At 32.9% G+C, this 26,106-nt stretch overlaps 2 protein-coding genes across 9 annotated transcripts in view; both read right to left on the bottom strand.

Moving 5' to 3' along the window:
* Positions 1-2,017: 2,017 nt before the first annotated feature.
* On the bottom strand, positions 2,018-4,408 carry LOC112688985. Of its 3 annotated transcripts, none has more exons than XM_025562454.1 (6): positions 4,349-4,408; positions 3,077-3,162; positions 2,758-2,957; positions 2,626-2,685; positions 2,423-2,567; positions 2,018-2,361 (listed from the first exon to the last, which is right to left on the bottom strand). In XM_025562454.1, the coding sequence occupies exons 1-6, from the start codon at positions 4,370-4,372 to the stop codon at positions 2,127-2,129; spliced, it is 750 nt and encodes a 249-aa protein (XP_025418239.1). In that variant the 5' UTR covers positions 4,373-4,408; the 3' UTR covers positions 2,018-2,126. The 3 variants fall into 3 exon arrangements, with proteins under 3 accessions (XP_025418239.1, XP_025418242.1, XP_025418240.1); XM_025562457.1 differs by lacking the exon at positions 4,349-4,408 and adding an exon at positions 3,626-3,880; XM_025562455.1 differs by lacking the exon at positions 4,349-4,408 and adding an exon at positions 3,626-3,880 and having other exon boundaries at positions 3,077-3,173.
* Positions 4,409-13,458: 9,050 nt separating this feature from the next.
* Positions 13,459-26,106, bottom strand: part of LOC112689049 (nuclear factor 1 X-type) — a 124,123-nt gene continuing 111,475 nt past the window's right edge. For 5 of the 6 annotated variants that reach the window (XM_025562549.1, XM_025562547.1, XM_025562548.1 and 2 more), the window contains 4 exons: positions 25,610-25,718; positions 22,476-22,723; positions 14,592-14,883; positions 13,580-13,734 (listed from right to left, as the gene is read on the bottom strand). In XM_025562549.1, the coding sequence (XP_025418334.1) occupies positions 13,580-13,734; positions 14,592-14,883; positions 22,476-22,723; positions 25,610-25,718 (804 nt within the window). Of the gene's footprint in view, positions 13,735-14,591; positions 14,884-22,475; positions 22,724-25,609; positions 25,719-26,106 lie in introns of all 6 variants that reach the window. The other variant, XM_025562546.1, reaches the window with a different exon arrangement.

The following is a 26,106-nucleotide window of genomic DNA, read 5'->3' on the forward strand; positions in this document are numbered from 1 at the left end:
ATTTGTAATAAATTATTTAATATAAGAAAATTTTAAGTATATAATTTGTTTTTTTCATAAACTGTTTTTGACGAAGAATTTTATATCTTAACATATTGTGATTAAACCGAATGACAAAAAAATCAAATTATAACATTGATTTATACATTAAATTTGTTAATTTAAAGATATTGTTCTGTGTATGCTATATTTGGGTGAGTTATTATTGTTTATTTCTATAAAATGTCATTCATTAATTCTTAGTATTCATAAAATAATTTTTAAGATGTTTTAGAGATTTAATGTGTACAATGTTGAATAAACTATAAGCATTAAAACCAATGAGTTGTCTGTTTTCTAAACTCACCTTTAAGCTTTCGATGAATTTTCTGTGTTGAAAGCAATCAATATTGACATTGATCAATAATAAGTATTGAATAGATTTGATTATTAATGAATGTTAGAAAAAAAAAAAAAATTGCGTAAATAATCTTTACAGCCCAATGTGTACATGACAACTCAATGCATCGAAATTTTCATCTTATTGATGATAATTCAGCAATACAGTTTTTATCTAGTGAATATCTATATTTATTCTTAATGATATGTTAGATTGAAAACCAGTTTAAAAATTAAATATAAAAATGAATTATTTAAATTAAACTACAAAATAATGAAATATTCTATCTAGTGTGCATTTACATTGATTCATCGGTTTAATCAACTGATGTAACCATTGTTACAATATAATATTTTTTATTTTACCAATAAATATGAATAATACGAGAAACGTATAATACGTTGTTTTCAATCGAGTCAACCACACAATAACTCATAATAAATAAATAATATATATTATATAAAATTAGTAGTACAAAAACATAAACAACTTAAAAAACAAAAACGAATAATACGTTTATGCTTACACAATGCAGGGAGGACATTTCTGATATGGAACCGTAATCGATTGAAAAATGTATAACAATAAAAATTATTGTCTCGTTAATTTCCTCCTTTTAGATTGCTAGCATAAACGTATTATTCGTTTTTGTTTTTTAAGTTGCTTATGGTTTTGTACTACTAATTTTATATAATATGTATTATTTATTTATTATGAGCTGTTGTGTTGTTGGCTCGATTGAAAAAAGCGTAATATACGTTTCTCGTATTACTCATATTTATTGGTAAAATAAAAAATATTATATTGTAACAATGGTTACATCAGTTGATTAAACCGACGAATCAATGTAAAGTCGAGACACTCACAAACAATTGAAAAAAAATTTAATTGTCACAACAGGTTAATCGATTAAATTTCATTGTAAGGTAGCTGTAGCCACGGAGTCCACGTTTACGATTTGTCGTTAGTACACTGTATATTTTGAATTAATAACATATTAATAAGACAATAAAAAGTATTACACAATAATATAATAAACACACACGTACAATTTTATTATAATAATATTGTTATTATGATACTAGCGAAGATTTTTCGGTCGTAGCGACATTTAAAATGACAAAATTGCGATAATCAACGAACGACAACTAAATTAACACTTTCATGTATGAATTTTTATTTTTTTCCGAGAAAAAATTTTCTTCTGTAAAAAATTATCAGTATTATGGGAAAAATGTATAAAAAAATATTCAAGTTAAACTTCCCCTAAAAGTTTACTAAATTTTAGTTTATGCCAAATATGACACAACGCGTACCAATAGTACGTAGTATGTGCCATATACGGCCACCATGCACTTAATAGCATAATTTTTATTCGTGCCATATTTGGCCTTTATGGATGAAATATTACAATTTGTAATTATGCTATTTTGGAAACATGCACTCAAAATATGTTTTTGTCATTATTGATAGGTCCTTATGCAATGGTCCAAGTGACTTTTATACGTTTTAAAATTTATTTGATAAAAATAACTAACACATTGAATTTGTAAGAATATTTATTAAACAGTCTTAATAAGTTTCTTTTACATAACATTTTGAATGTAAAAATGTATTATAATAACAATATCCTCTTGTTATAACAATAAAATAAATAGTATAATACCTATTATTTGTATCACCAGAAAATATTTCTTCATCTGAAGCAGGGATCTGAATAATTTATGATTTATTAATAAATTAAAAGTTAGTCATTTGAACACTTGGCTGTAATTTTGTTATCAGCTTGTAATTTATCTATTAAACTGTTCAATGCCTTTATTTTCATTTTTAATCTGTAATTTTTTTGTTTTAACACCTTTTCAGCTTTTATTTTATTATCCAATGTTGTTTTGTACATAGACCAAAACATTTTTCTGATTCGGGGCGTTTCCAAATCTTCTTCCTTAAAATCTCCTAAGTAGCGAAATGGTTTTCTTTTTCTAAAAATTAACATTGTATAATAAAACACAAATAATAACAAAGTACGAAAAAAAATTTTACTTTGGTGTAGGTGTAGTGATTGATAAATTTATAGCAACATTATTTTCATCAAGCGACCCAAGTATTATTGAATCATCAAGATCCATTGTAGAATTGGTTGAAAGATTCGAGGTACCACTTGTAATAGTATTTACTATTTCGCTAACTAAAAAAAAATTACTACGAAATTGTAAATATATATTTAATAAAATTTTAGTTTATACCATTTGAATTAAGTTCACTCCCACCACTGTTTTCTGTTGACACATAAAGTACTTCAAATTCTATGATTAAAAATATATTTATGTTTTAGTAAAATTGAATTAATATATTGCAAGCTATTAATTTATTCTTACCATTTAACAAAAATTGACGGTTAATTGTTGATTTTGGGATCGCATTAATTTTAAGTTTTTTGTGTCCCCAAACATTGATTTTATAATCATCATCATCAAAATGTTTACTACATACAACCGATCTTGGATATGGAACAAACCAATTTGGATTTTTAATGGATGCCAACCATTTCATTTTCAATTCAATATCTGCAGGATATCTGAATAAGAAAGTTAATTATTTATTTGTCTAGCATTAAGAATGAGTTTGGTATGAATAATCAATTAATATGTTCATAAAAAAATGTTTATAATTTTTTCTCATATTAAAGTTACTTACTTGTGGAACTTAATACCAGAACCCTTTGAGTGTTTAGTTTTGCAGCTAATTACTGAGCACACAAGAACCATTTTAATTATTAAGACCTGAAATAAATCTAAACAATGTAGGTTAGGTTACACAATATGACTCATGACGATAATTGGCGATTGATATATTGAATTTTATCACTGTACCAACTGTTATAATTTTCATTAAATATCAAAGGAGGGTATAATATTTTGGTTGTTACGTCTTTGGTAATTCTAACTTAGCTCTGTCTCTCTCGCACATATCTTTACTTCAACCGAATACACTGCTAAGATATGATATGCGCGAATCTAGGACATTCGACACCCAGTAATAGGACAATTGACACCGAATATAAATGCATATAATATAATATAGTATAATAATTAATAATGAACGTATATACTTATTATATTAGAATTTAATGTTTGATTGCACACAGTGGCGGCTCGTGTATATGTGCACAAGTGCACGTGCACTGCTTACCCAAACTCAAAAAAAAAAATTAAAAACATAAACCATAATAATAGAACTAAATACCTGTAGTGTTATGAAGATTATTTTTCAAAATATAAATTCAGAATATTATGAAAATAATATAATATTCAGATTTGGTTATTCTGAAGGCCAAACGGCAGGCGGTTGTCCGCGACGGAACTGTATCAGTGTGTGTGTGTGTGTTATAGCGGTGCACACTATTGCTGTGCACGTTTGTACAATGTAAAAATTAAAACAAGTCGAAACACGCAAAATATATGGAATTATTTTAAAATGGAATTGATGTGCACATTCGTTTCTGTGCACATATCAAATTAAATTGTTATCAGCGAATTATGTTCGATGTCGCCGCGCCGTTGCGCGCTGGCATCGGCATTATGATTCATTTTTACTCATATTTGTTTATCCCGATTATCGGCTGATAAAGTTAGTCATTATCTTAAATTCAAAACAACAATCGTGTTTCTGTTTACTATCGACCACCGACGTTAACGTATATTATTATTCGCGCAACTAACGAACAGCAATTAATTTATGCATATATACAGATAAGTTCGTACATATACCTATGTTAAAATTAATATTTTTTTTTTTACCCACCTACATATCTTACAAATTATTTGTGCACCACCTTATGTGAACCTCACGAGCCGCCACTGATTGCATATGATACATACGTACATAATACATGATATGTACATACATTACGAGAATGTTGTTGATATTTTAAAATTTTGGTTTCGGATGAATTGGTCATTACACTACCTTTACAATGCTCCAGTTAATCATTCACTTCACTTTGAAAAACGTACAAGTAATCATTAACAATTGATTTTGTATTATTTCGATTTCATCTATTGAACAATCCGAGTTCATACTGAACGAATAACTTTTAGACTGTGGACCAGTGCTTCCCGAACTTTTTCCACTCACGGCGCCCTTTTTGATCTAAGGTTTTATCATGGCGCCCTTCTCCTAGTCATAGCATGACTAATCATAAGGAAATCTTCAGACCGGATAGTATTTCATGACGGCGCGGCGCCCTTGTACAGACATAGCGGTGCACCAAGGCGCCACGGCGCACACTTTGGGAACCGATGCTATAGACTATTGGTAAGCAGTTACTGCTTACGGCGAAGTAGGTGTCTACTGTAGGCACCTACTCGCCGTTATCGTATTCGTAATCGCTCAGTGTAAATTGTCCACGTTCTGAAAATATCGGGTGCAGAAAGTCCGACATCGACAAAACCGCCGGGTGTCGATTGTTAGAAATACCGATATACGCGGTCCACTCTTATAATATGTCTATGGTCAGTGCCCACCCGGCCTCTCCTGTGAACGCGCCCATGATTACATCCTACGAATACATGCGTCAGGCGAACGGCGGGATCGAATGTTGGAACGCAAGTTGAAGTGGCAAAGCGCAGAGTGTAAACAATAACTTTTCGTCGCCAACCCGGCGATTAACCGGGGGACAACGGATTCGACGTAATGTCGCCCGTCGGCCGGTGGAACGACCTGCGGTTCGGGCGCACGGCTGCGACACGGCAATCTCACGGTCGGTCTAAAGTGGACCTCACACCATCAGTAATACTGACAGTAGAAATATTGACAGTATTTACATTGCTGACAGTGTACTCCTCAAACGGTCAATACAAATTATAGCCAATACTCAGTATTTTTTACTTTCACAGTAGTTTAGATCAATTTTTGATACTGTAACAAACGCTTTTAATTGGTTTTCCTAAATCCGTTAAGAATGATAGCTCTTCAAATAACCAAGATAATGGTTGATAGACGTCGTTTATTCCAGTACCACTTCTTTTTCTGAAGTTGCTTCTAAATGTATTAATTTTTTTACATCTTCAATTGTAGAGTCGTTTTTCAAAAGTTTATAATAAACTATAAGTTTTTTATAGGCAGAATTTTTTTTTATCTCTATTGGAGTACTCTTTACAACGAACATCCCACAATTCGGGTAATTGTTTGTACTCTGAAATAAAGTCACGCAAAATGACCCGATCGCGGAATTCGTGACTAGTGGTTTCACTTCCGTCATCCATCGCAGAGATGCCAATACTGATGACATGTCAATATCGACCTCACACTATCAATATAATCATCAGTAAATAAATACTGACGACTCGATATCCGATTTTTCCATCAGTCATCAGTATGGGTTTTCCATACTGACAGTACATCAGTACTCAAATTACACGATCAATAATACTGTCAGTATCAAAAATATTGTCAGTAATATTGATCGTGTGAGGGCCGCTTAACCTCACCGCGGTAAGCCGGGTTCGCACTACACCGTGACGTGTATTTTACCAGACCGTGTGCTTTGAAAATGTGTGATACCATAATGGTTAGGTTATATATCTTATGGTGATACTATCAAATTTTGGTTACATATTTTCGCAGTTTTTTTTATTAGATATAAAATAATTTCGTAAGTTTCAATAAGTAATAACTGATGAATATTAAATTATATAGTAGACAGTATGTATTATATTATTATTAGGACTCGGAACTTAATGCACTTAAAAAGTATTAAATATGCATGCACTTATGCGCTTAAAAAAGTACAAATATGCTTTAAAAATATGCACTTAACTTTTTTTTAACGCAAAAATGTTCAAAATAAAGATATTATATATACTTATATTTAAATATATATATTAAACATATATATATTACCTATATTTATTAAATATACTCGTACGTAACTATAAAAATGTTGTTAATATATTATACTAAGTTAAATATAATTTCTAGGTATAAATATATATGATAATATAAAACAAAATAAATAATTTGAAATTTGAAATTTTCTTTCAAAATGTTCCCATTAGGGTTTTCATAGTGTCATGAAAATAATTTCAAGGTTACTTAGCAATAAACTGAATATCTCAATAAAATCATGCAAATGCAACACCTTCCGAGCCCTTTGTTATTATGAATAATGTTATCATGGAATATTAAATTATTACTATTAAAATAAATAACCACACGCTCAAAAGTTGGATAAAATCAACTTCACGGTATCTTATGGTTCGTGAGGTAACTTGTGATTTATCATAGGGTATACCTTGATGTAACAATATGGTTCAGCCAATCAGAGATAATTATTTTAGAAGACATGACACGACATGGTGTAGTGTGAACCCGGCTGTAGTTGTGTATCTGCTCAAACCGAAGTGGTAGCATTAAATATGGCGATATCTTATCGTTATTAAATATCTTTTGATCTATCTAACCGAAACGAAATATTTCATCGTGACACCCATACTGCGTGTATCCGTAAATTAGTCATTATCGATATAAATATATTTAAGTACCTACATAAAAGACAAAATGCTTATTTTTTGTTAAATTTTAATTACTAAAGGTTTTTTGATGTGAAACATTTATTACTATGGATATTTATTTATCTATTATGAAAGATCAAGTTCAGACAAAGACGATTTATTATTGTCAGCAGCTGTGATGGACGGCGAAGAAGTAAGGTACTTTAAAGTTATGTACTTATAAGTTACTTGGGTCAGTTCTCCTCATTGATAAGAAATCAAGTTTCCAAATTCATTGGTGCCAACATCGAAAAAAAAATTCTCACAAATTCACCCTCTACAGTGTCATTAACATAATAATAAAAAAATCCCTGAATTTCAAATTTATTTATTTTCAAATTCAAATTTCAAAACCAATATTTTTGAAAAAATTAAAAACAGGTCTGTTGTATTGATCCATATATGAATGGTCACAAAATATTATAGCTTGAAACTTAATAATTTGTAATAAATTACATACGAGGCAAAAATAAATGATTGCCGTCATTTAAATTTCAAAACCTATTTAAGGCAACATCAACGGTGATCGAACAGTCGCAAGGTGTCGCGACTAACGACAAGTTTTTATTTAAAAGTAAATTGTGTCTTTTATTGTGAGACTTTGAAGTTATTATATTCTAATTTGGTTTTAAACTATAAAATGTTTGTTTTTCATTTTTTTCCTAGTAAATTGGGAGTATCAAATCCTAGTGTGTGTACTGAAGCGTTTGTGGCGATATAAAACTTTTGTAAAGTAACAAGATGTTTCTGTACTTACTTTCTCATCCAGTTGGTACTCGTTATCGTGGTTAGTTGTTCGAGAATAAAAATACCTTAGAGTTATAAAATATAAATCCTATGGTACTTTTAATTTGTCCAGTACTCGTTATCGTGGTCACCAAAAGGAGAATTAAATAAGTTTTAACCGAAAGGTATCGATATTTACTCTTTGACGGTCTGAGACTTAATAATCGAAATATATCTGTTATATATGTCAAGCCTTTGCGTGGCGTATACGACAGGTCATACTGTAAAATACTATAAGTAGATCTATGTGAAAAATGTTCGTAATGTCATCAGGTGATCGACAAAATGCGTATGAAAATGTAAAATTTCTAATTGTTTGTCAAATTTAAAAGAAAATTGTTAAAATAAATTAAATTTCCACTTTAATTATTCACATCTGCTTAGATATTATTAGAAGTTATTAATATTTTCGAGAGAAATACACCAGTGCTTCTACAAAAGTAAAATCACCTAAACCATTTAATACAACAATGGCTGTATTAATAAGCAATAATAAGAACCATTTAAATGTATCAATTACGTCAAATTGTAAAAAAAAAATAAGATTAATAACATAAATAAAATAATTAGGTAATTGAAATAACTCATCAACTAATTAACTTCAGTCTATGAAAATATTTTTTAAAAATCATGAATATACACTTAACTAAAAAGATGAAGAAAAACAATATGAACATTATGTTATTTTATGAAAAAGTATTAATAAAGGATAAAATTTGATTTGATTTATTGATATTTCAATATTATGACATACATAATATTTAAATATAAATTATAATATTAGTGTTGATACCTACCTACTCCTTATAAGCAAATCTTAGTTGGAAGTATGGAGTATAGTACATAAATATTTATAACATTCAGTGGCATATCCAGGTATTTTTTTAGCGGAGCACTAATCAGCTACATATTACATTACAAAATAAAACTATAATAGCATTAATATATGAATTAAAAAACCATAAACTAAACTTACAACTAAATTAGATTTTTAATTTTAGTCGTCTAGCTTTACCAGTTTACCACTATTGGAAAACTTATCTATTACCATATCATTCATTATATTTACGTATCTATAAATGGAAAAAAGATCAAGCCTATAAGCCATAACTCAGGTGTAGTATTCTGAAGATATTTTTTCAAACTCCTTAACTTCTGTCAGAAGTGGGAGTTAAAAATAGAAGTATTGACTGTAATCAAAAGAATTGAGACAAATTTAAATACCATACAGTATACACCAATAGAAAATTATAGATAAACAGTATTTGAGATACAATATGTGATTGTTCAAGAGGTGGTGGTGTGCTAAATGCAATAAATAATAAATACTATTCTCGTATGTTACCCTTACCTCCCTGTTCCGTAGAACATTTATTTATTATTGTCAAAATTAATTTCATTTACTATATTTTAGGTAATGCTTATTTTCCTCCTTGCTCACCTATAACGTTATACAATAAAAACTTCGATATTATTAATGATCTATTAATTTCCTATCCCTACGTTATAAATGTAATTTTAGTAGGTGATTATAATACGCCAAATTTAAAATGGTAATTCACTTCTCCTTCCTGTTCACCTAACTATTTAAATTTAAATCAATCGTCAGTAGACTTTCTATCTAAAATTTCATTTTTAAATTTATCCCAATTCAATACTGTTTTAAATAAAAATAATGCCATTCTTGATCTAGTTCTAATATTGATAATATTACAGTTTCTAAATTTACGATTCGCCTTGTTCCTTGTGATGTTCACTTATCGTGACCCATTCTTAAAGCTTACGCGACCCAAAATTGGGTCGCGACCCACTGGTTGTAGACCACTGATCTATATTATAGACTATGTTCAATAAACGAGTTATATCGTAATCACGATATGTCAAGATTACACTCTGACCTGAGATTTGCCACTGAACACCTTCATCGCCGTTCGTTAATACGACGATTTTAATTTTAATTGTTTCGCTGGTACTAGCCGAAATGTATTGTGATTTGAGGTGTGTTACCAATTAATAAAAATGTAACAATACAGTTTACCTCGAATTAATTTAGTCCACAAAATCATTATAGAAATAAAAAAAAAAAAAACCCATTCATATAAATCATACTATACCGAAAATAAACACACAGTGAGGTAGGGTTAGTGAACTTTAAGGTTAAAAATTCTCTATAAAAAAAAATATGAAGCGTGATAGTGATATACGAAACGAACAAAGATGGCCGGAAAAATGTTCAGAAAAGTTAAACGAAAGAATGTTATATTCAAATAGATAAACAACTGTTTTATATTATTGACATTGATATTTTTTATTATTCGCTAAAATTATGTCCGAAACGTCACGTCGGATATCATACTCATCGTTGTCAAACAAATAGTTGTGCAAATGCATGAGTGTAAGCGTAGTCTTTTATAGACTTATTCATTACCTTACGAGTATACTACTCACCGATTAACGAATAATAACAGTGTGTTACAAGACGGGCACAGTGCAAGCCACAGGTGAAGCCTGCATTTCGTCATTACTGAATTTGCCTTTCCCCGCACGAGCTATAGATATTAATTAGTTAATAACAAACACTAATTCGGATGTTTATGAAAATGCATGTTTTTTTCTATTTATTCAATTTAATGCTAATATGAACACAAATTTAGTTAATGTTCTACTGAATCAAATACTATTTTTATTTTGCATATTTTTGCATATGTAATGGTTTTGTTTTTAATTACATATTTTGGGGTTTTAAAAATAAAAATGCATATTTCAGTACATTTTTTTAAAAAACAATTTAAAATAACGAACTATACAATTAATTCCACCAGTGGCGGATCCAGGATTTTCTATTTTTTTTTTTTTTTTTTTTTTTTGGGGGAGGGGTTGAAAAATGTTTTCCATTGGGATATTTTTTATAACATTGCAATCAGTAATAGATAATGAATTAAGATAATAGGAAGTGAAATAATAGCTTGGAAATTATCGTGTAAGACATTTAAAAAAAAAAGATGCAAATGCATTGAAATCTGAGCCCTAATTATTATGTATATTAAGAGGGTATCTATGACTAGCACAAAAAAAAAATATTCATTCATATTAAAATCAATAAGTATCTAATTTCACTCAAAATTAAGTATAGAAATTCATCGACACTCGGAAAAACATACATGATCTATTTCAAAGCCCTGAAATAAAAGTAACATTATGTAGGTAAAATTTTAATCCAAACCCAATCTAATTAATTAAGATTACATAATTTATGTGGATACAGATTTATTATAATATATTTAGTGTATTTAAATACAATAAATTAAAATAAAAAATTTGGTTGGGTAATGTTTAGATGCAGCTTTGACGAATTGCATAATGGTAATATTGTTTTCTTTGAATGCCGAAATTATGGTGTTTAAATATTTTCGGCGTGATTTTGATTGTTAATTTCTAAGATTATTAGGTTCATTAATGCTGTTTAATTTAATTTAAGTGAATGATTGATTGTCTTATAGAGTTTTTGTAAAGTGATGTATATTTGGATGTGTGTTCTCAAAGGAGTTTATGTGTGTTTCAGGTCAAAAATACGTACTGGTGGAATTTACATTTTTTTTTTCAGGTAAAAAAAAATTATCAGTGGAATATACATATTATTAATTCAATCCTAAAATCGACTAACTGTAAATCGATGGAATTTACAATCGCCCATTAAATCATACAGATAAATGTCTTTATCGGAAATATAGGAATAGTATATAAAACAGATTCGTGCTTCCCGGTTTATCTGTTCCTTATTAAGAGGTATTTGAACACACCAGACTACCTAAACCTGTCCACGTCCGTTATTTAGAGGTTCCGCTTTTTAGAGGAGCGTAATCCATTATTTTAAAAAGGGGCTATGCCGGGGACGGAAAATTTGTCCGTTATTGAGAAGTGTCCGCTAATCAGAGGTATCCGTTAAGAGAGGTTTCACTCTTTTGTATTGATAATCTATACGAACAAAAGTGTTTGAAGATGACATTTGTATGTGAGATATTCCAACGCGTCGACATGCACACATTATCGCGAACGTAATTAACTTATGCTGGAAATGTGGTTGGTACCGAATTGGTTCTCAAGCTCCAAACCCATGTGTCGAATTGGTTTTCGTCTGAAAAAGGTATTTTATTAGGTATAGCCGAATTGGTTACCGTTTAATTACGCACATTTTCCTTTTCAATTTTACAGGCTGAAGACTATCAATTTTAAAGTAGTCTTGGTTAACAATGTGCGTTAATGTGTGTTAAAAAAAAAAAAATGATAAAATATATACAATTTTAAATCATTGATTTGGAAGTCATCACTTAGGTGTACGAAATACAAATAATAAATCATAATAAATACAATTAAAAACCACTGATTTGCAAATTTGAAGCTAACTTTCTTTAAATATTCATTTCTCATAATCTTCTCATTAATGTCCTCAGTCATACAATTTTCCAAGTATTTGCTATTTCTTAGCTGTTTGCTAGTAATTTGCTATTCTCTAGTAATCTATAGTCTATTATACTTCTTATCGATATTATAATTGTGTCTATATGTCATACATAAAGCTTTTAAAATTTTGTTTTTTTGTTCTTTATACACTGGCCCGCTGAATTTTAATTTTTAATAGTGTAGGTAAATTGTGTTAAAAATTAAAACTGGCACTATTTTACCTGTACACAAATGGGAACAAATTCAACTATACCTAATACAATATATTTTTTTAAAAAGGAACCAATTCGGTTACTCCCGGAAATGTTATTATCAAATCGTTTACCATCATAAATCGTGCACACACAGCTCCTAAATAATAATAACAACATTCGTTGAAATATTGAACTACGTGTTAACTGTGTTGCGTATCCAACGCGCCTTGCAATACCAACGAACATAAAAAGTATATTGATCCGATTTAAAACAAACCATTTTTACACGCAATATGTGAGCACATTGAGGAAATACTTCTCGAACCCAAGTACGTATTTAGGCAGTTACAAAATCCTATTTTTCGACCACAACAAAAATAATAATAATAATAACAACGCACGGTTAAGTACCTTGTGCGAATACATTTTTCAAGGAACAAAGGACCCGTCGAATATGCAAATGAAAAAATAGAACGAAATAAAAATACGAGTGAATATAACATTATTATTCGTATATATTTGACGGGCGATTCGTGTTCATCCTCGGTCCATCAACAGAACGAATAAAAATAAATTATACTTCCGATTGAAAACCGTAAACATCGCGATGACCAACGGCGAACGAAATGAACACTTATCAACGCATCCGAACCAATCCGAACGGTTGAATAGATAACTTCGTAAAGGATATTGTTGTCAACATTTTGTTGTCCGCGTACAACGAGCGCCCGAAGGAATCGTCCGCTCCGACTTGTACCAGTCGTACCGCGCGTTTTGAAATAAAACAAATATTGCGCGGACTGTGCGTGGTTAAAAAAAAAAATCGATTTAATTCATAGTATAATGTAATAATAATAATAATAATAATAATAATAATATTAACGGTGCTGGTGATTTATAAAAACATTAAAACGATGTACATCGTGTATTAAATCCTTATCGACTATCAATGAACATTTTTCGTTTGGTTTTTTTTTTTTTTTTGTTTTATTAAATTTATTTAAAATTTTAATAATATGCATGATAATATTTTACGTACTTATATAATTTTTTTACACGTATTAAAATGTCCATAGTAATAATAATAATAATAATAATAATAATAAAATAATAATAATAATAATAATTGTGTATAATTAACTAGAATGAATTGCCTAGAATAATATGATTGACGGGCGTTGTACTCCGCGCGCACTCGTTGATGGCTACGTCTGCGGTTTGGTTATGTTGTCTTGTTGTCCGTCGACCGAGTTCGGGCTGTTCCGGTTACCCGAATTCGACGATTGGATGTGTTGAGATTCACTTGTGTCCATCCTGTCCATGCCGTCGGTCTGATGGACTACGCTGTTGAAGTATCTGTCTGCAAAACGAACAGAAAACACTTAACAAACGTTAAACAGCGGATCACGAATGCAAACGTTATACACAAATATTATCGTTATCATCATAGCTCGTCGTATCTACTGGAAACATTATCCCGATGCGCACTGCAGCGCTGATCAGAGGCGGCTTCGGATCATGCATTTTTGTGGTTCACTGAACAACCAAAAAGTTTGGGGCGGGTGTCGTTTTAACGGGCGGGTACTTGGTCTTGGGGCAAATGGCAGCTGCAGGTAATATGAAATTGGTAATTCGATAGAAATCGGATAAATGTATGTACCTGTTATGATTTTTTTGGTAGGCGGGCGGGTGATATTAACCACCAACTGAAAAATGTCAAACCGCTTATGGGGCTGATTTACAAACGGTTCGTTGTTCGACGGTAGACGGTATATTTTTTAAAAACTGTTTACGTTTCGGTGCAGTTCGATAGAGAGGCATAGCGAACTGTAAAGAATACGGACACGAACAATTTATTAACGACCCACCGTACCCCATCAATCGATTTTCAGTGTTAGTTTTAGTCATTTTTTTCACTGAACCGTAGTAACTGCAATCCGACAACGGTTTCAGCCTTTGCATTTCGTTAGAATTTCGGGGGTGTTGTGGCAGAATGTCAGCGTTCGGTTTGAAAAATGTACACGTGCACAAACTCAACGTCAGCAACATGACGTCCAAGACATGATACTTATAAGTTTTGGTTGTAATATTTTTTGGGTTGTGTTTTCGATCGTCGAAATGATGTACCAGCTAAACACATACGAGTCGTGCAGCGATAATAGCGTAGTAACAACAATAATAATAACGATAATAATAATAATAATAATATATGCAAACCGTCGTCGATCAACGTGCCGGCGTTACCCTGACCACCGTTCCCGGACATCAGTGGCGTCATCATGTAGTCCTCGTCGAGCGTGATGAACGGCTGCCCGGACGAGCACTGCGTGTTCCACCGCGGCAACGTGGTCTGCGAGTGTCCGCGCGACCTGCCGCCACCGCCTCCTCCTCCACCGCCGCCCGAAGACGACGAAGGGCTGCCGCCCGGGTTGGACAGCAGACTCAGGTTGGTGGGACTTATCACTCCGGATACCGCGTTCACGGTGCCGATGTTCGAGTAGCTGAATAACTGTCGCACGCGCGCGTACAAGGCACAACATAGTTACACAACAATCGTATTGAATGGAACGGTGACGAGGGGGATGATGGGGAGGATATCGTGAGACGTTGCGCACCACCGGCCGACGACGGGTGTGGGCAGCCGTGGGTGGCGTGTTAGTAATAGCGTGTCATGCTGTTGCGAAGCGTGTCGACAGTGCCGTGAAAACCGGATGTGTATTGCACATAGGCCCGAGCCTCGTAGTACAATATAGGGCCTTATCAAAAGGTCAAATCGACTGCCCCAACGAAAAAAGGTCGTAACTCGACTATTTCCAATATTGAATTAGTACTGCCATCTAGTGAAGGATTTCTTACTGTATCTCTTACGATAACGGTCGTAATTTTATTTAGTTAAAGAGAATATAAATAAAATGATTTAATAATGTACTGAAACCATGATTTCCAACGAAAACAATAGTATGTTCAGATATGACTACAGTCGTACATATACTATTATTATTTGGTTTCAGTAGCCATCGAGGAAAAAGGTAGTAAATAAATATGGGTCTTATTATAATAGCCACCCACCCACGAAAAAGACTGTAAAAGTATAGATACGTATTTTTTTTATAGAAAATATCCACGAAAAGGGCCTTAAGTATAGATACTACTTTTTTTTATAAGTGGTATGTCTTAATTAACCCTGAAGTTGTATTTTTTTTTTTTTAACTGAAATTATCCTTCATTCTATCAGTGATATTATTTTTGAAAATGTACGTTTAAAAATGGAATTAGAATATGAATTGCAATGCTAAATTTATTTATACTGAAAAGTTAGAAAAAACGAGTTATGACCTTTTTCGTTGAGACAGTCGAAATGCTCAAAAATGTATAACGATAACGGGTCTCAAGATTTTGATTTGCACGTAGGCCTTGGGTAGTTCAGTTACGGCACTGTGTGCCGACCGGGAACGAGTGACGAAGCAAAAGTCGTCCACTCGTCACTTTCTTTTCTGCGGTCGGACGCACGTCCCTCGCACGGGTCCGGTGGGCGCATCAGATGGGGACTGGTCGCGAGCATTCCAGGCTCGTAGCCACGGAGGGGGGAAGGAAATTATATCCCTGGACCCAATAGTTTCCTCCTCCAACAAGTATTTTAAACGTTCGTGTGCATTAAGTAGTGGTATGTTTTGCGTTATATTGTTTTTTCTAATTTCCCCCACCCTCCTTTTCATTACAGTTTGGTTTGCCTACCCGATGATTTGTTCTGGCTACGGGCCTAGAGCTTTCGACCCCGTTGGTAGGCTGCACTGAGCCCACACTGCGTTAACCAATCAGCCCGCACACCATCCACGTATGGGCGTGCGTCAAGGCGCGTTCAAACCTGTGGCGGCTCGCAACCACCGCATCTACCGGGGCCGGTCAGTAAGATCAGTGCTCAGTAGTTGCGTATCTGAGCAGTTACAAGGTAAAGCGAACGAAGCCGGAGCAATTTTTTCGCGGATGGTTTTAATCGATCTGCCCCGGTAACGTGTCGGTGTTCGACTCGCCTTTGGTTCAAACCGTGTGTTAATTGTTTTGATTACGTCAAAAAGCGCGAAAAACGTGTTATCGTCTCTCGTTCGGCGAGAAGGTGTTACGCGTGCACATTGGGCAAGCCATCGGAACAAGCGCACAACATATTACCGTATTCATTCTGTTAACAATTGTCCATTCGGGTCTCTCACCTGACCATACGGCGTTCGATTACTCTTTTCGAAGCTACAACATTTTCGGTTGTTCGAAATGTCTACTGATCCGTTTTCGGAAACACTTTGGTAACGTTCGGTTGCAGGTACCTGATACAAAATCGTTTTCGTTTTCGCGTAACAATTCGTTCTGTAGAAATCGCACCGAATCTACAATAACCTAAAAACTAATCCATCATCTACACCGCTATTGCAAGTTTCGTTCTTAAAACCAGAAAACGTAGTTATCGGTCCTGGACGAAGGAATATATCGTAACCAGATCAGTGGCGTCATTTGGAGAGGAGGGGCATGCATTTTCCACAGCCTAGGGTTCAGCTATTCCAAAGTCTGCACATCATCACAGTATAAATACGTCTTTTATAAAGACATTGACATATTGTTAGCCGGAAAAATGGGACGCGTACTTGTACGGATACTTTCACTTGCGCACAAAGTACAAATCATTATATTTTTGTACTGATTCGACATTTTGATAAAATTAGCAACCGAGTCGGCAATTTAAAATTATAAAGTATGCCGACTACTTCAGTAAGCACTGAAATGATACCACTGATCTGGATGGGTCGCGTGAGTGATACCTTATGGGGACGAGTTGAGTTAATTCCTCTGCAGAATTTAATGAAACATGTTTAGTTAACTAAAGTTATATATTTCCTGATCGGGTGACGTTGATATTGAATGCGTTCCCACAATAATACTCTACAACGGCTGTTGCACTTGGATTATGCGAATAAATAAAAAATGTTTAAACATGAATAAATCGATTGAAACTGTGTTGTTCCATTGTATTCGTGTATTTAAGTATTCAAAAATTGATTCCTATAACTTTTGGAACATTATTGTTGTTTGTTTTAATAATTTTTCTCTCGATTTCGGAAAACTCATTTATATAAAAAAAAATGTTTAGTACAACGAAGAAAGTTGTATTATCTAGTAGACGAAATGCAGGAGGAAACATTATTTAATTAGCTTTTATTGATGGTAAGGAATAAAATATAAAAAATCAAAAAGTTTTCGAACGGACTTTAGTGCACCGCTATTCACCACGGTTGATAAGTTTAAAGCTACAACGCCGATCGTTTAAGTCTACGGAAAAACATTCTCGAATGCACGTATGTTATTACTGAAATATATAATTATTAATTTCTTATTTCTAGCTCGGAAAACTGATGATATGTGATACATTTGATATTCGATCACTAAGTGTATTATTATTGCATATTTTGAGTCGAGTAGGGCGTGAAGTACTGGTTTCAAGTCTATGCTTGAAGATTGTCTCTAAGAAATTGGGGGCGTGATGATTAGGTTTAATAAAATTTACGATTACGGATAAGTATATATTAGACGAAAAAATAATTGCTCAATCCGTTTCTTCGAAACTTTTACATAGTCGTGGTGTTCAGCGAAATCAGCCTAAGCGACTTAAATGGTTGAAAAAAAAAAAGCTTAGAGCGTTGTCGAAGACGATTTCTTTTCGTTAAAAAAAAAAAAAAAACCTGTTACGACTGAATAATTATAATATATAAATAAATAAACAAATAGAATATACGAATAAATAAATAAATGCTTAGCTTGAAGTATTATTGTATTTATTTTTATACATAAGCTATTTGTTTATTTATTTATGTATTAACTTACGAGTATTAACCATTTACTAATTTTTAATTTAATTTAATTTTATTGAATAATTATAATAACTAACCGACGTTCGAGGATATTAAACAGAGGTAATACAGATGAAATAATGTATATTGGTTTTTTTTTTTTTTTTTTGTGCGTATATGAGTGTATATGTACAATTATATATTCTATAAGGACTTCCAATATCACAAAACAGATCCTATTCGTAACTACATATTTATACATAAATATATAGTCTCACAAAAAGAAATATAATATAATATCTTATACTTTGGTAGTTAAAAACATATATCGGTCTTACAAAATAATAATAATAATAATAATAATAATAATAATAATAATAAGCATACATTTATATATATAAATTATACATGTATTTGTTATATATGTACGTATCGATGGTGGAATTTTGTAAGATTTAATGTTTCATGATCGATTTGAGTACGAAACGAACTTGTTGGGTGTAATCGTTTTTTTCAAAAGAAAACAATTTAATAATAATTAGAAATGTAAGTCATAATTATTGCTGGACGTAGGTACACGTCAAACGCTAAAACGATTTTTGTTTTAAATACAATAAAATTTTACATTAATACATATATAATATTATTATTATTATTATTATTATGAAGCGTAAACGAATAAATTATTATGTAACACACAAATCTATTAACAAACAGAAACAATAACGAAAAAAGAAAAAAAAACATAATATGTATATATATATATATCCATCTAAATAATATTATTTCAATACAGAAATACACAGAGTTAATCGATAATATTTATATACATGTAATAACTGTGTACATAGTTAAATCGTAAAAAATAAATATGAATAATAAGAGTCACTTCCCTAGTGCAACGCAGACGTAACACATCGTAACGAGGATCAATGGAGGAGCCAATATCGTACAATCGTTTTGTACACACGGTAATGTAATTGAAAATAATGGATCACAATTATATTGAATTCCTGTGTATATTTATGCAATTGAAAGGTTATGGGTAAAAACAATAAATGTCAATATTCCTAAACTGTTTAGTTGTAAAGTTTTAGACCTCAAAGAACTAAGAGCAAAAGTACGAAATAATAATTGTAATGCAGTTTTATAACTAATTTTCGAACAAACGGCAAGATGATATAATTATCAAATTTTTTTTTTTTTTTTTTTACTATTACCGTTTTATGCCGTAGCCCTGCAATTATTGCCAAAACGTTCGCAGATTTTCAACAAGGCTTGTTTCGTCTACCGTGTGTGCACTGACCGGTCCGTGCCGCGTGATTCGGGTATATCCGGATGGGAGGGACAGGGAGAAACTGGTGAGTTGTTCGACGAAATTATTTTATCATCTTCTCGAGGCGGTTACAACACGACCTTGTGCGAAGGGCGACGAAAAAAGAATGCAGAGCCACGGCGCGATGTACCGCAGCGGAGATGTTCTAGGGCGCGTTCGGGGAGAGAAAATCGGGACATCGCCTATCAAGTTCGCCTACCACCGTTCCGGAATCCTCTTCGATTGCGTTTCCGATCGATCGGTCATCGCGAGCACATTTTATAATCGCGTCGTCGGATCTACGGAATGCTTGCCGACCGTCGCTAATTTAATTAGCTAGTTTTTTTTAGTTTTATTTAATCGCTAGTTTAATTTAACGCGGAACCGGTTCTGGATTTCGTTTATATCGATCGGTCGCGACTACGAATCTCGTCCCCGCAGCAGTCGTCACGCGAAACCTGGGGCGAGATCTCTTGCCGAAGGATGTGTTCGACTCCCGTCGCGGCGGCGTATTGCCCCGACGGTTTCCCGCAAGCTTGTTCCGGGACAGAGGGCGCTGGCGTGTTCCGCGGTCCTGTGACGTCGGTAAGATTCGAAATTATTTTATTCGTTCAGTTTTTATTTATTTTTTTTTAAAGTCGCGCGCAAGACGACGACAAAACGATTTCGGAAGAATTGTGAAAGGGCGACGGAGGAGAAGAACGGCGAAGAAGATTAATACGAATGTTTGTTATTTTTCGATTAATCCGAACGAAACGCGCGTTACCCTATACGCGGTAAACAGGAATTTCTGGTTCGTGTTCGCGCGGCGTAAACTTTTTCTAATTTTTTTTTTTTTTACTTAGCGTCCAACGCGTTCGTCTTTCTTCTCGTTCGAATCTCGCGTCGGGATTAATTCCGAAAACGTTGCGTACGACAATCTCTCCGGTGCGAATAATTATAACGCGGTCGTAAAACGTTTCGATACGCGTACACGACATTCGGTACGTTCGCAATAACACGTTTATTTATGTGAGTAACGTGCCGTTATGCCGCGCGCGCCGACGGTAAGGTCAACGGGAATCAATGAAATTCTTGCGAACAGCGCAGTTGCGTTGCGGTATCGCGAAACGAATTTAAAAACGGCCGTATTACACGTTCAAGCGGTTTTCGTTCAACCGTAATCGAAGAATACAAGAGGTAGGAAAATCATTAACGTCTAAAAAAGATGTTTTTTGGAGTGCAAAATATTGCGAATCGAACAAAACGCATTGGGTGTTCTAAATCGACCGGTAGTAATCGAAAAAATGATTCCTATGTGATCGCTGTCCAAAAGCCGATAAGCAAAACACTGGCGACGATTTGCAAATCAATCGATATAATAAATTATGTTTGCCGACGTCCAGGCACGTTACGAACGATTTCATTGCGTTTTGGGGACGAATTTTTGATAAAAATAATTTTTTTTCAAATTTGATATTCTATTACAGCAATAATAATAACAACGAATGGAAAAAGAATATAATGATGTGATGATGACAAATTTTGACTGCAACAATGCTGTTACGTCTATATTATTAGAACATCAGTCGAGGTCGACATCCAATAACAGTTTTGCAATAGCACCTATATGTACACAACTAACTTAATTAATAATAAAAATAATAATAATAATAATAGTATTATTATGCTTAAACATTACAATAATAATGATAATAATAAAAATATAATAACACATGGACTTATACACAATCATAATATACCGAATACATAACTGAATATTATCTACCGTTAATATATATTATATTTATTGCACTTTACTATATACACACTTATTGTACATTTACATTTTACGGATTCACTTCATTATAATTATTATAACCTAACGAAATGGCACATTATTTTATTACGTGTATTCGCACATGTATTAATGTTTTTTTTTTAAATTTTTATTTTACAATAAATATTTATGATTTTCTGGTATCAAATAGTTAAATCTAACGATTATAAAAACAATTTCGTTGTGCGCAATGTCACATATACATATTTATACATACGAAAGCTATATGAAATCGCATGTAGCACAATAAGATAACGGACAGCACATATATTATTAATATTAACACGATGTTACATTAAAATGCGTACAAACAAAATGTAATCAATTTTTGTTAAATGTATTCTAAAAAAAAAAAAAAAATGTTTAGGTTCAAACATCTCGTGCGGTTAAAAAATAAAATTGATATAGTTTAGATGGTAAATAAAAATTTAAAAAAAAAAAAACACAACAACAACAATGTACTAAAAGGCGAGGAAAAATTACTAAGCAAAGCTTATGTGTAAAATGTTATAGATATTATTGTATAAAACGAAGAGCGAACGCATGTTTGTGTATACGAGTAATTTGGTGTGCTCATTAACCGATCGGATTGATCTTGTTTGATTTGCATCAGAGCCCGCGGAACGTATAGATTTATTTGCAATTTGTCTTAGGCGATAGCAACTGTGACGTTTTAACTATCTCATCAACACAAGTTTTAGGCACTTTTAATCGGCGCGAGATTTTAAATTTAAGAAAATTCCAGAGATCTTTAGTACTATCCTTTAACACATTATGATAAGTGTGATCTAAGGTCGCGCCAGCCTTAGATATAAGAATTTACTTATATTACTGACATCGTTCGCGTCTTCGTTAGACTTTTCGTATCTCATATACACATAGAAAGAAGGGCTTGGTAATACGTAACAAAGTTACCGGTAAACGATGTAAAAAAATGTGTGCGAAGAGATGGTTTTTCTAATATTGTTGTTATTGCGTTAAAACAGACGAATAATAATAATAATAAAAAAAAAAAAAACAGAACAAAACAAAACGAAAAAAAAAAAAACAAACAAATAAACAAACAAATCGAAAACCAGTTAATAATTTGACGGGTTGTAATCGTGAGCTGGCAAGTTGAACGTATACGGTACCTGGCCGTGTTGTATGTGCGAGAAGTGGTAATCGCGGTTGGTGGACACGGCGAATGGGCTGCCGGTCACCACGCTGCGACCACCGCCGCTTCCGGACAACTGCGATTCGGAAAGTTGACTGTTCATCGGCGGCGGGCTGTGGTCGGAATCCCTTCCGCCGCCCGGTGATCCGTCTCCACCGCCACCGCCGCCCATGGGTGGCGTGTTGGAAGTTGGCGGCGAGTTTGATGGCGCGATGGTCAGTTCACCTACAACAACAATCCGTTAGTATTCGATATTGCATTAATTCGCCTCTCAGAAAATTGTCCGTGTGATACGGAACGATACGGGATCGTCGTTAAAGCAGTTACTATAATTGTTGTCCCGTTTGGACAATGCCGGATCGGGCATCCTTATTGACCGATTTTTACTAATGTCCAAACACAGTTAGTATACTTTACCACACCGTGCACAGTGTGTTCACAAATTTAGGGAACACTGGATTTCTCGGATCATATTGGAATAAATCGAATTATTTTTACAAGTTAGAGGTATGTAAATATACATTTCGAAATGTATTTAGAGTTGTGTATTTTATATCACTATCTTGTAAAAATTCGATTTATTCCAATATAATGTGATCGAAAAAGGTAGTGTTACCTAAATTAGCGAACACACTATATATACATATGTCTATATTATAGTTTGAAATGTTCAGTCATTTCACCGTAGTTTAAGTACAGTTATTGATGATTATGATGATGACTAATACATATAATGTATATTATGTTATAAAAAAAAAAAATGTTTAGTAACCTTTATAATAACTCGATAGTAATAGTTACGATTTAAACTATATTCATTAAAGGGCAGTTTAAATATTAACTATTTAACTATTTATTTTTTATATTAGGTTATTATATAGATTACGAAATAATTTTTTTTTTCAACATATAATATACTATATATTTATCAGTTATCAGCATAGATATCAATAACTACAATTTTCATTAAAGGACTGATCGAATAGAATAACGAAACACATGGTATATGAAGGTGTCTTTATAGACTTGCGCAAGAACAGTATTTCACAGCAAAATATTATGGGACGTATAATCATAGGTAAACGGAATGACAGGTGTGCCCGGTTATCCTATGAAATGTTGTTAATTGAGCTTTACAGTTTTAAGTCTAAAAGTAAGGGGCCGTATTTTAACTGATGTCATTAAAACGAAGTGTTATTTATTTTAGGATATTTGGTAAAAAATAAATTATGTTTCGTAATAGACAAAATAAAATAAAATTTTCTAAATTTTCGTGCAAAAACTTATTGTAATAATATACACCTAGTTATATATGTTCAGCAGTAATGGACTACAAAAGTACAAATCATATATAATCATCTGAGAAAAATATTCGAGGTTCAAAGAAAACATATTCATTGGGGCTAATATAGGTACCACAATGTTAAATAAAAAATTAAAGTTATATTTATTTAATTATTTATACTTTATAATTTATAAAATATACCTTTACATTTTAATAGGGCCCAAAAATGTAGTAGGCACACCCTGAATTACAGGTCTACCGTACGCCTTTTACATCATATGTGTGCTATGCGTATAATTTTATTCGTATCCAGCGTTCGTTTACATTTCGGATCGGATCCTTTTTTTTTTTTTTTTTAAATTTAGCAACCTACAATGTAGTTGACTCGGAAAACCGACAGCGATCGCGCGGAAAAATCTATTACAAGTCGATGCAAGTCGTAAATGGAAAAACGTATTCGATGAAATCGAAAAAGCAATCTGCGATTAATATAATAAATATATTTGTTTGTTTGTCGGGGAACGTGTATAACGTATAGGTAAGAAAAATAGGACACGTTAAAAGGCTGGGCGCGTGTGGGCGAGTGTACGATGTTTTGCGGTTGTACGCGGTGGCAGAGTGCCATGATATTCCGAAATCGATTACCGTACACACGATTTCGGGTGACCTTTATTCCCATCCTCTTCGGTCTGGCGCATAATATGAACGCAGAAGCGAAATATTTCCTCAGCGGCCGTATAATATTTACCGATAACATAATATTCGTGTCGTATATTGAAATTACACATGAGCTGGAACGTCAATTCGCGATGCGGTTTCGCGTTCGCAGAACGTAAACATGTATAGCAAATCATTATCCTTTCCCGCCTTATGGTCCGCTCAAACCGAAGCGGTAGCAGTGGCGGTAGCGGCAGCGGTATTTATCGTTTTTTAAATACCACTGATCTAACTTAACCGGAGAGCGAAATATTTTGCTGAAAATTATTAGCTGACATTGTGACACCCATGCACGTATATGTATTTTAGTTATTATTGTATTTTTATTTTTTAATATTAATAATTTAAAGTACAAAATAACAAATTACTATTTTAAATATAATTAAATCTTAAATATAATCCCAAATATAATCTTTTTTTCTCGTATCCTTGAATTCTGGAAGTGTCATATTATATATATGATGGGATATTCTTTAACAATAGCTATTAACTGTTCAACTTTATTGGTCATTTTTATTATAAATAATAAATTTTAAACAATAGAACCATACATTCAAACACCATCACGTTAGATTCAACTGCAAGGTGTACGATTAAGATGAATAGATATGTGTTTGAATATTAAGTCAAAATATATCATACAATGTAATGATAAGCTTTCTATGGATATTAATATATTAATAATGAAATGTAGATAACTCATAGTTGGGAATTTACAACTGATTATCGCAGTGGTAAGCAAAAAATATAGTGTCTGCAGCGAAATATAAAAATATCGCGCTCAATCTTGCGGAAACATTTTCGTCGCGGTATTAATTTCGCGATAGTGAGTGCTCGTATTAAAACGTATGGACATAAAATTTCGCTGCCGCTACCAACACCGCTACCGCTTCGGTTTGTGCGGACCTTTATATCGCGAGCGGTCTTTACGTGACTTTTGTACCGTCTCTGCACAATTCGGAGGGATCGCGACACGCGCTCGAACGCCATAACGCACATAGAGAAAACGATTTTTTCCATTGTAACTTTCGATGGCATTTATAACGATCTCGTGATGTTCGCGAGATCAAAAGTTATAGCATGACGCGTATAATATATTAACAACTCACCTGTGGATCGAATGATGGCTACTGGCCGCGCCATAGGTGGCGGAGGGGGTGGTGGTAGCATTGTGCTCGGATAGTATTGGGCCATTTTTGGACTCCGCGTAGGGCCCGCCTATAATATCGGGGAAAAAAACAACGTTAGTATAAGAAAAAATATTTACAGATAAGTAAATGTGCATTAGTTGATTTCTTAAATAAAGTGTGTGCACAAGGTATTTGAAAACTCGGTAAAGTTTACTCATGCGTATACAGTTTGAACAGTTATCCAAATTTTCAAACACCTTGCACCATTTATGCATTATTTTATACAATAAAGTAACACTGACAAACGACATTGAAAACGACAATCACTTTTATATATAATCACGTTTTGACCTAATAATATAATTTTAAAAATAAAAAAATAATACATAAATATCTATGTATACATATATATATATAATTTAATGTAAAACCTGATTTCCATAGGACCATCCCTACGTGGGGCATAAAAAACAAAA

Source organism: Sipha flava, unplaced genomic scaffold, assembly GCF_003268045.1.
Source record: "Sipha flava isolate LNK unplaced genomic scaffold, YSA_version1 41_pilon_pilon, whole genome shotgun sequence".
Classification (NCBI taxonomy): domain Eukaryota; kingdom Metazoa; phylum Arthropoda; class Insecta; order Hemiptera; family Aphididae; genus Sipha; species Sipha flava.

What these genes read in the sequence shown, in the direction of transcription:
- LOC112688985 (XM_025562454.1), bottom strand. Translation starts at nt 4,372, where the DNA reads ATGATTAACTGGAGCATTGTAAAG. An exon ending in CCGTCAATTTTTGTTAAATG is followed by an intron (nt 2,686 to 2,757) that starts GTAAGAATAAAT and finishes TTTTAATCATAG; the next exon opens with AATTTGAAGTACTTTATGTG. An exon ending in ATCACTACACCTACACCAAA is followed by an intron (nt 2,362 to 2,422) that starts GTAAAATTTTTT and finishes GTTAATTTTTAG; the next exon opens with AAAAAGAAAACCATTTCGCT.